Genomic DNA, 10,424 nt, shown 5'->3' with positions numbered 1-10,424 from the left:
TGGTCTACGGTATCTATGCAGTTTGGCAAAGATAACAAATTCCCTTGCAACTTGAATAGTTTTAGCTACTTTTGTGCTTAATCTCATGGAAACCAGTGTCCTCACCAACCAGCTCCCCTGTCACCCACAGCCCCAGGGGGTCTCGTCAGGGACAGAGACATTCGTGAGGGGTTTTTCGCACTTGGGGGCAGCAGCACCCCGGGGGCTGAGGGGAGGACGAACCCCCTGAGGCGGGCGGGCCGGTCCCTGCGGCGGTACTGGCTTCAACACCCCCTCTGCTCACCCCCCTGCTCCCCTCAGGGCACCCGGCGCTGAGGGGACGGGACGCCCCGCTCCCAGCTGCCCCGTCCGCCATTTTACCTGCGGCGGCGGCGCCGCTTGGCCGCCAGGGGGCAGCGCCGCGCAGGCGCTGTTGCGCCGCAACCCGCCATGTCGGACAAGATGGCGGCGGCCGCGGCCTCCCCTCAGCAGCAAGCGGGGCCCGGCCCGCCGGCGGCGGACGCGGAGGGAGGAGGTTCCCGCGGCGGTGGGGTGGATGGGGAGGCCGAAGCGGAGGAGTTCGGGTGCCCCGCTCATTGCTCCGACTTGGCGTGGCGGCAGAACGAGCAGCGCCGCCACGGCCTGTACTGCGACATCACGCTGGCGTTCGGCGGCGGGCGGCCCGGGCCGGCCCGCGAGTACCGGGCGCACCGCTCCGTCCTGGCCGCCGCCACCGAGTACTTCACGCCGCTGCTCTCGGGGGGGTTCGCGGAGTCGCGCTCGGGCCGTGTGGAGCTGCAGAAGTGGAGCTCGGAGGGCGGCCCCGACCCCGACACGGTGGAGGCCGTTATCGGCTTCATGTACACGGGCACCATCCGCGTCAGCCCCGGGAACGTCCATGAGGTGCTGGAGATGGCGGACAGGTGAGGGGCCCGCGGGGTGAGGGACGTTCAACGAAGGAATGTGGTTTTTACAACTGATCTGGCACCTGACCCCAGCAGGGGGGAGGGCCTGACAGACATCAGGCTGTGGATCCTTAATGTAAAACAACGTCTCTTCGAACTCATCCCAGCATGCAAAATGATGACTGTATTTAAGAAGTTAAGCTAGGGGGATGGGTAGCCTAAGAGCCAGGAATCTGTATTTTAAGTAAATCAATAAGGAGAGAGGGTTGTTAGAATTAAATGAATGAGACAGGTGAACTGAGGCACCTGGTGTCTCTGAGCCCTGCGGCACCAACCGCTGGGGAACAGGGGAGGGAATTTGCGGCCGGGATTTGGGGGGATTATAAGCAGGGGCTTTTTGCCCTATTCTGTGTGCCAACCTTTCGGTAGAACACCCTGTCTTGCAAAATTGTTAATAAAATATGCCTGGGCCTATTGGCAACACAGTTGTTTCCCATGGGGGGGCTGCCCGCGCTGGGACCCGCGGTGCCCGGCACGCAGCGTCACCCCTGTTCGTTTGTTCCGCAGGTTTCTGCTGACCCGGTTGAAAGAGTTCTGTGGGGAGTTTCTGAAGAAGAAGCTCAACCTCTCCAACTGTGTCGCGGTTCACAGCTTAGCCCACATGTATTCCTTGAATCAGCTGGCGCTCAAAGCTCAGGACATGATCAGGAGGAACTTCCACAAAGTTATCCAAGATGAGGAGTTCTACACTTTACCTTTTCACCTCATCAGGGACTGGCTCTCAGACTCGGAGATCACAGTGGACTCTGAAGAAATCCTCTTTGAGACCGTTTTGAAGTGGGTTCAGAAAAACCCTGAGGAAAGAGAGAGGTACTTTGAAGATCTCTTTAAATTGCTTAGATTGTCTCAAATGAAACCAACTTACCTTACTCGCCACGTCAAATCTGAGAGGCTGGTGTCGAGCAATGAAGCCTGTGTTAAATTAGTGTCTGAAGCCGTGGAGAGTCACGCCTTGCGGTCTGAGAACTTGCAGTCTGGTAATCTACAACATTCCGCTTGTCCTGTAGCGTTGCTGCCGCGTTTCGGACAAAACATGGATGTCATTATGGTGATTGGTGGCGTGTCGGAGGGAGGAGATTACTTGAGTGAGTGCGTAGGGTATTTCATCGATGAGGATAGGTGGGTAAACTTGCCGCACATACACAATCACCTTGACGGGCATGCTGTTGCTGTGACGGAATCTTATGTTTATGTGGCTGGCTCCATGGAACCAGGATTTGCCAAGACTGTAGAAAGGTACAATCCAAACAGAAACATTTGGGAGCAAGTCTCAAATCTAATAACTAGAAAACATTCTTTTGGCCTTACTGAAGTGAAAGGAAACTTGTACAGTATTGGCGGACATGGCAATTTCAGTCCTGGCTTTAAAGATGTGGCCATTTATAATCCCGAACAAGACAAATGGCTGAACCTGGAGTCAGCACCAAAGATCCTTCGTGATGTCAAAGCTGTTTCTGTAGAAGACCGGTTCGTTTACGTCGCTGCTCGTACCCCAGTTGACAGTGATAGTGAAGACGGATTGAGGGCGGTTATTATCAGATACGATGCTGAAACAAGGCAGTGGCAGGATGTGGAGTCTCTGCCGCTCATTGATAATTATTGCTCTTTTCAGATGTCGGTTGCTAACACAAATTTTTACCATACGGCATCGTGCTGCCCCAAGAGTTACCCTATAGATAACGAGGAAGCCAAGATAAAGATCTCTGGCAGGGCCTCAGACGAAATCCTGGAGAGCTTACCCCCAGAGGTTCTTAGCATTGAAGGAGCAGCTATTTGCTATTATAAAGATGATGTTTTCATCATTGGGGGGTGGAAAAACAGCGACGATATTGACAAACAGTACAGGAAGGAGGCTTATCGTTACTGTGCCGAGAGAAAGCGCTGGATGCTTTTGCCTCCTATGCCTCAGCCTCGCTGTAGAGCAACAGCCTGCCACGTGAGAATCCCATTCAGGTGCTTGCAGGGGACACAGAGATACCCTATGCCACAAAATCTAATGTGGCAAAAAGACAGAATAAGGCAAATGCAGGAAAGGCAGATGCAGGAAATACACCGACACTCCCTGAGCTTACGGCGACTGCCGCGCTCGCAGATTGAGTGCTAGTTTCTGGAATATCACTCCTCCTGATGAGGCTAGGAAATACTGTGCTAAACCATTTTGTTAGGCTTCATATGTCTTTATAAGATGCATAAAACCAGCATCTTCTGTGTATTGAAAACTAAGAAGCTCAGAAATTGAGGGTGGATGGGAATTGAGAAGCTAATGTGAATCCAACGATGTTACTAAATGGTGCCCAGGGTAAAAGTGTAGCCTGTAGTGGGCTGTGAAATATCTCCAGGAACATAAAGTCTGTTATTTATCTCTTCAGATCTTTGTTTTCAAGGATTTCTGTAGAGTCAGTCTCCAACAGTTCTATTTTGAAAATCAAAGATCTCTATCTTAATCATTTAGCGGTTACATTTGTGTGTGCTTGAAAGCACAGTTTTTATTTGCACTTATATATTGACATTCCTTTGATTCTCTCCTCAGTGACTAAACTTAACATAGATTTGGTGTTAGCGTACTCAGCTTTCCCGAGCTGGAGGCAAGTTCAATAGTTACAGCTGTGTATGAAAACAAAAGCACAATCTTTCTTTATAAAATTACTTCAGGCTGTTTCTGTGTTTACTACATGTTTTGTACCTGGATGTTCTAGAAAGGTTGCAGAGTTTGTTTATAAGCGGATGGCTGGTAGAACATCACACTTGCTAAAACAGAGAACTCGAGGGCAGTGGATTTTTTTCGTGCATATCTGCAGATGCTTTGGGTTGGTTTGACAGCTTCACCAGAAACCTGGGTGAACAATCAGTTCGCTAAAAGGACTGAAAACCAACGAAGTAGCCACCTGCCGACATTGACAATTCATTTCGGTCGGTGTGGGTTAGTACGAATGAGATTATTTCACAGTAAGGGATTGAAACCTGAGCTACTTGTAGATCCTTTCTCAAACATTGTGTGCATTTTAATTCTAGTGAAAAAGCGATGAGAAGACCCGCCGCCTGTCTTTGACAATCATTACCCTTTGCCTTTGGTGTTCTTTCCCCAGAGACTCACAGTAGCTGTGCCACAGCGCTCCTTAACAAATAGGCACTTGGTGTTCCTCTCGAAGCCAGATAGTTGAGCTCTCATAGTCTCTAAATATTTTACTTCCCCGCTTGCTGTGGCGGTGAGATTTAAGCTGACTTCGATATCTCCTCCCGCGGAACAGAATGTGGAATATTTCCTTTAGAGTCTCAGCGCCTCGCAGTTCACTGTCCCACTGAACACTCCTCCCTGGCCTGAAGAGCTCCAGGACAGTTTAGGTTACTAGCGGATCCTTCCTACCTCCTTTTCTTCCCCATCCTTCCCTTCATTTGGATGTTCCAGGTTTTCACATGCAGCCTAACTCAGGATCATAGGGGAGTAACCAGGGTGTTCCTAAAATCGTGTAGACAAACAGTGGAGAATCTGTTTACTGTCTCGGGCTCGTATGATGATTTGCTGATGGTTTTGATATGGACAACTTCCTTGCAAAAGAACTTCTAAACAGTTTGGTGTTTTGTTTTGTTTTTTAATTGTTTAGCTTTCTGAGCTGATACTTCTCATTTTCCAATTCCCCAGGCACCCTAGATCATATCTGAAACACTGGGTAAGTCTTTCAACCACGTGGCGTGTAAAGGTTTCTCTTACGTGTACGTCCCTTAATGCTCCACTTTGCAGTTCACTTGCCACTTTTGATATCAATAACTTGTCTTTTTGTAATAGAATAATCCTTGTTTAAAAAAAATATGGTAACAGTTTAGTCCCAGTTTACTCATCTGTGGTAACTGTGTTGTATTTCATTTGCCTGTTGAATGGGCAGATTAACCTGTACGATACAAGCGAGGAAGTAGGTTAAGCTCGTTCAGGTTTAAGGCTGATGTTCAGAAGTGACTGTTACAAATGAGCTCACGCAGGCCTGTAAGCGAGGGGTTAATCAGCGGAGCTCGGCCGTGAACTCTCACAGTTTTGGCCGGAGTAGTTTAAGAATCACTGCCCCTGCAGCGGAGTTTGTCAATACGAGTGCTGAAAATGTCTCCCAGCTTTTGTACTAAACCCATGGATTTAACTTACATTTCTGGGAGCTGATTTTAAGGTATTTTACCAGACTTTGCACTGAAGCAACTGAGAAGGGTGTACGTACCCCATCCCGCTGACAGGCAGCTGAAGGATGGTGTGTGACACCACGACTCTGCCAAAGCCCTTTTGTCTGCCAACAAATACGGACAATTCGTAGGGAGAAATACAAGATTTATTATTTCAGCTGGAATATGAACTCAACAGTTTAATGTGTGGCAGCATGCAACAAAGTTAGATGCAAGAACAAGCTTCTCGCAGGCTTTCTAAGCAAAGTCAATATTGCACAGAGTTTACTGAAAACATTCCACTCGAAGACAATGTCAGAACAGCTGAGTGTCTGGCCAGCTTGTCTCGTGAATGCCAGCGCTGACTATATGTGATGCACTCTATCTCCATACGTTCTGTTTGCATGGTGAGTGATGGGCACTGTGAACTTGCTCTAACCTTTGCTATGCCGATTCTGTGGAATTTTTAAGTAGCTGGGGTTTGTTTTTTTAGCCTTGACTTCAAGTGGACCAACTGCATTGCACATGGTTTTTAACTGACAGGTCTTAACTATCCGTTGTACCACATGTAGGTGTTTGGAACAATTGCGTTATTGACTCTGGCTGTAAGTTTAGCCCACTAACCTGTGAATCGCATCACAAATTCCTCGTGGCCCTTGACTGCCGTGGCTTGCTGGGTGTTCATAAATGGCCCTATAGAGGAAAGACTGGGAATTCTTTCCGTGGGGTTAGAGTGGCGAGTGAAACGTCAGTAAATCCTGGTGTGTATTCAGTATTAGGAGGCTGACTTCTGGCCTTCCTAATGTAAAAGAACATCGGGTGGAGTTTTTCCTCCTCCTTATGACAATCATACCTCTCTACCTGTGCTGAATACGTGCCACAAAATGCATGTTCCATGTCCTGTCTCTCTGCTCAAAATATTAGTGGGGTAGGACACATCCTCCCAAGCACTCAGCAGTCATCGTAGTAATTTCTAGGTGCCATATGTGTACATAATATTTTATAACTACGTGAATACTCTGTTAGTATGCTGGGTTTGTATGTATTTTTAATAACTCTCTTGCACATAGTAGGATACCACTCCAGAAATGAAGAAAACATGCCAGCTTTTTAGCACGCGTTGGGAATAACTATGCCAAGCGTTCCGCTGTTCTATTTCAGTATCATTTTTCTCCATTACAGTAAATGTTAAAATCGGAGCTATTGGCTCAACTTGTTTGTCACCGAATAGTCTTATTGCTACTGACAAACTTAAGTCACAGAGAGTTGCAACTCTTTAGGTTATTTTTAACACAGCCTTGTAATAGTATGTTGTAACATTCAATGGGCTTTCAAAAAAGCAAGCTTAAAATAAGTGGTTTATGGCTTAGATTTACTTTCAGCTCTGTCCACATTCCATGAGGGTATAAATCATATCTCTAATTTGACAGTCCTGGGGGGAAGGCTGATAAAACAAGTGCTCCTCAGGATCTAATCCTGTTACTAATATGAATGTAAAGTGTGGAACTAAGGAGATGTTTGAAGACCATTAATAGGCAGATGCTCCCCGTAGGTGCGAGTCGCTGTGGATCACGGCAGCTCTGGTCTCCTGGCGCTATTAATGTCACTTCAGCAGCTTGCTTGGGGAAGCAGCATCCTGTACTTACTTCCAGTAAGGTAAAGTAGTATGTGTGTATAGGCTGTTTGGAACAAATCCTCCTGTAATGTTCTTTATCTTAAATACACTGTACTAAAGTTTATTGTAAGAAGTGAATTAAATAAAATAAACCTTTTATTTCTCTAGCATTCTGTTGTACCTTTTCTTTTTGAAGTCGCTCTGGAGGCTGTGGCCAAGTCATTCTGTGGCACCACAAAATGTAAGCTTTAAATACTCATTATTCTTTTGGCCCATATAAGTTGTTTTTATTTTAGAATAAGTGAATACATATACTTGCTGCTTGGAAGACTTTATTAGCTAAGCGGAGCTGCTTATGCGGGCAGGCTACTTGTTGAAGAAGTGACCCTCAATTCCTTTGGAGCTTCATCCACGCAAGTGTCTCGTCTGGCAACATAATCCCCAACGTTCGACAGACCCGGCACGACGCAGCAGCTCAGGGCGCTGCGGTAAATGCCCATGTCGTGAACGTCGTACCACTCGTTACTGTTTTCATCGTAACACTCCACATTGAAAGTAGTGGTAAAACCGTTAAAGCCGCCAACCACAAACAGGAGATCGTCCACCACCTCGATGCCAAAGTTGCTGCGGGGATTGAACATGTTGGGGACCACACGCCACGTGTTGGCCACGGGGTTGTAAGCTTCCACGCTCCTGAGCCGGTTGACTCCATCAAATCCTCCCACCTGCGAATGCCAGAGGTGCAGAGTTGAGATCAGCCTTTCCTCACCCGCTAATTTGGTTGAATTATTTTATGCACAAGTGAGATGGTGCCTCGCTGACTTCAGTTTGAGCATTGCTGAGGGCACGTGAGCTCAAAACATGATGCTGGCTGATTGTGGACTGCTCCCGTGTTCTTTCTGGAGCTTCCAGAAGTTTTGTGCAACTGCCAGATCTTACACTTCTACGGAGTTTAAATGCAGTGCATGGATAAGATCAACAGGACCAAGCAAATGTTGTGTGCTGCTCACGCTCTTAGCAGCAGCAGCAGGAAACACTTTCTTTGCAGCAGCTGCTTAAAACAGCCCGTACATTTTTCATTACAAAAAGTGTGCAGGTGCTAATGTTCTCAACCATCCTGGCTCCAACTTTTCCTCCCTGAATCTCACGTAACAAGCAAATAACCAGCCTGAAGATGTGGGAAATGCAGGTTAGGTACTCGAGTGCTGGGTGCTGAGGCAGAGGTGCCGCCTCTCCCTTACCGCATACACTTCGTTCCCGTACGCGATCACACCTACTCCGCTTCTTCTGCTTCGCATGGGCGCTATGAAGGTCCATTGATTTTTCATGGCATCGTACACCTCAGCCGTGATCAGGCATTCGTTGCCGTTGAACCCACCGCATATATACACCTGATTACAGGAGAGAAAACAAAGTGTGAGCAGAGCAGTTATTTTTTTGGTGGGAGAACACACTGAAGAGAAAATGAGCCGTGTGGCTGGACTGTTCAGGTTCTATTGTTTTTAATGGGAATGGTTCTGTCATCCTGGGTTTGAAGCGGTAAAAGCGCAGCGAGTTATCCAGGCTGCAGGATTTAGACTGTTTATGTCCTGAGCTGCGTGGGTATTCCACTTGTGGCCAGGAAAAGTCCCCCCGGCACCAAGTGGGAAGCAGCTCTGGAAGAGTTTTGGCCCTCTCATCATATCTCTGCCACACTACTCAGTTGCTGCCTCTTCGAGAGCTTTTTATCTGTAGCTCTAGGATTTAATACACAAGGTTTACATGAGCTTTCTCCCTCTTTATTTTAAATGATTCATACTTTAAATAACCTCACGGTCCGTTTACCTTCTCGTGCAGCGTGGTCGCGCTGGCGTCGCTTCTCTGCTCGTGCATGGGGGCGATGAGCGTCCACTGGTTCGTCTCTGGCTCGTACCGTTCTGCCGTGTTGAGGCGCATGTACCCGTCAAACCCTCCCATGGCGTAGATGTGTTCGTTGAGGACGGTGACGCTGACGTAGCAGCGCCGCGAGTGCATGGGCGCGACCTGCTGCCACGTTTTCTGCAGCGGGTCAAACCGCTTGACGCTGTTGAAATAATCCACGCTGTCGAACCCGCCGATAACGTAGACAAAGCCTTTCAGGTAAGCCGCGCCGTGGTAGGCGAGGGGGCTTTCTTCCTCGCACGTGACGTTCACCCACTTGTCCGCGCGGCTGTCGTACGTCTCGATGGCGTTGGTTGGGCTCCCCCCGCTCCAGCCTCCGATGGCGAACAAGACGGCGTAAGGCAGGCGGGGCCGGGTGAGCGGGTTGCTGAAGTTGGTGGAAGATGGGCCGTGCATGTTGAGGTTGTACATTTCCGTCAGCGCGTTGATGATGAGAAACTTGCACTCCTCGTTGTCCTTCACGTAATCGTGTCCTTTGACGTTGTTCATGAAGTATTCTGCTTGCATCAGTGCCAGGCGAACCTGGAAAATGCAAAAAGGAGGTTAGAACATTAACACAGATGGTTTACGCCTTGGTGTCCTTTGTGGGCTGCTGCAATGCTAGATGGCTTTGCTTTCAGGTTAGTGTTGTCTAATGCTTATTAGAGGACCAGGGAATGAAATGTGTAGTTTTAACTGGTCCAGAAGGGTGTAAATCATTTGATTTTGCAGCAGGGAGTCTGCCAGTGCCCCGGCACAGTGCTTTTATTTGCATAGTATAGCTTGTCTAGGCAAATGCTCGTAAACTTTGTGTATATAGAGATAACATCGTCCCACGTGAACTTGGGCCCTTCCTGGATGTGAGGGACAGGTAAGCTCTAAACATAAGGAAACCTACGCTTAACAGCTCTGCCCCAACCCCAGCGCGGGACCTTTGCAATAACCTAACGCTCTGAAAACTCGTTTATTTGCGCGCAGCGTTAGGAGGCTGCGCTGTGCGCTCCTCCACCCGCGCCCCGGGGGTGCCGGCGCTGACCCTGCTCAGCAGGTCTGCAATGTGCTTCCTCCTCTTCTCCGGCTCGTGACCGATCCATTTCAGAATGGCCTCGAACACGGCGTCTTCTTGTTTCACGTTGAGCTCGTCCTTCTCGATGATGTGCTTCAGTTCGTCGACGGAGAGGTCTAGGAACTCGGTGGACACCTTGTAGATGTCCTCGAAGTGGTGGAGGATGAATACATAGGCTGCTTCTCGCAGGTCGGGACAGTGGTAATAATCTGTGAGTCTACAGATGCCGATGCAGTTTTCCAAGCATAGCTGGGATTTTAAGAACTCGCAGCACAGTCTGATGATGCCCATGATGTTGAACTGGTCTGCTGCAGTTAACAAACTCTCCACGTTGTCGACCGTGATCGGTACGATCCTGGTGTAGGCGTACTCGATAATGAGCCTCATCATTTCAGGTGTAGTTCCAGGGATTTTATATAGTACTTTATCTGCATTGTTCCAGCTGCTGGTGAACAAAGCCCTGAAAAAAACAACACAGCGCTGGGAGAAAAAAAACACCTTTACTGTGTCAAACCCATTATTCCCTTCTTGCCTGGGCGCCAATTTGGGCGGTAGCCAGGCGGGGAGGCCATGTAGTTTATTAATTAATGTTTTACTAGCTGGTTGTTTCAAAAAGGAGCCACAACCTGTGGCTGCGGGCAGAGAGCAACAGGGTGAGCGGTCACCTTGCTTTGAGATTACCAGAGAATAACGGTGTGTGGGGAAGGAAAACCTCCCGCCCGATGCAGGTAAGCCGGGCTGGCCATGCTCCCCGTCC

At 48.5% G+C, this 10,424-nt stretch overlaps 2 protein-coding genes across 3 annotated transcripts; one reads left to right on the top strand and one right to left on the bottom strand.

Annotated features, from left to right (window-relative positions):
- The first annotated feature begins 426 nt into the window (after positions 1 to 426).
- On the top strand, positions 427 to 6,759 carry KLHL11 (kelch like family member 11). 2 transcript variants are annotated; one of them, XR_014185903.1, is made up of 3 exons: positions 427 to 902; positions 1,452 to 4,612; positions 6,640 to 6,759. XR_014185903.1 is itself a non-coding variant. In XM_082071032.1 (2 exons), the coding sequence occupies exons 1-2, from the start codon at positions 430 to 432 to the stop codon at positions 3,046 to 3,048; spliced, it is 2,070 nt and encodes a 689-aa protein (XP_081927158.1). In that variant the 5' UTR covers positions 427 to 429; the 3' UTR covers positions 3,049 to 4,728. The 2 variants fall into 2 exon arrangements, 1 of the variants encoding a protein (XP_081927158.1); XM_082071032.1 differs by lacking the exon at positions 6,640 to 6,759 and having other exon boundaries at positions 1,452 to 4,728.
- Positions 4,744 to 10,127, bottom strand: KLHL10 (kelch like family member 10). Its single transcript, XM_082071035.1, has 4 exons — positions 9,638 to 10,127; positions 8,527 to 9,144; positions 7,944 to 8,093; positions 4,744 to 7,427 (listed from the first exon to the last, which is right to left on the bottom strand). Exons 1-4 carry the CDS (start codon positions 10,055 to 10,057, stop codon positions 7,056 to 7,058), a joined length of 1,560 nt encoding a protein of 519 aa, XP_081927161.1. The 5' UTR covers positions 10,058 to 10,127; the 3' UTR covers positions 4,744 to 7,055.
- Between the last annotated feature and the right edge of the window lie 297 nt (positions 10,128 to 10,424).

This window comes from Streptopelia decaocto (assembly GCF_964273445.1).
Source record: "Streptopelia decaocto genome assembly, chromosome: 22".
Lineage (NCBI taxonomy): Eukaryota > Metazoa > Chordata > Aves > Columbiformes > Columbidae > Streptopelia > Streptopelia decaocto.
Note: the sequence above shows the minus strand (reverse complement) of the source record. Positions and strands in the feature narration are given on the sequence as shown.

Excerpts from the sequence above, each read along its gene's own strand:
- KLHL11 (XM_082071032.1), top strand. The coding sequence starts at position 430 with ATGTCGGACAAGATGGCGGCGGCCGCGGCCTCCCCTCAGCAGCAAGCG. Across the intron at positions 903-1,451 it reads GTGCTGGAGATGGCGGACAG|GTTTCTGCTGACCCGGTTGA; the intron begins GTGAGGGGCCCG and ends TTTGTTCCGCAG.
- KLHL10 (XM_082071035.1), bottom strand. The coding sequence starts at position 10,057 with ATGATGAGGCTCATTATCGAGTACGCCTACACCAGGATCGTACCGATC. Across the intron at positions 8,094-8,526 it reads CGACCACGCTGCACGAGAAG|GTGTATATATGCGGTGGGTT; the intron begins GTAAACGGACCG and ends TCCTGTAATCAG. Across the intron at positions 7,428-7,943 it reads ACGGGAACGAAGTGTATGCG|GTGGGAGGATTTGATGGAGT; the intron begins GTAAGGGAGAGG and ends TGGCATTCGCAG.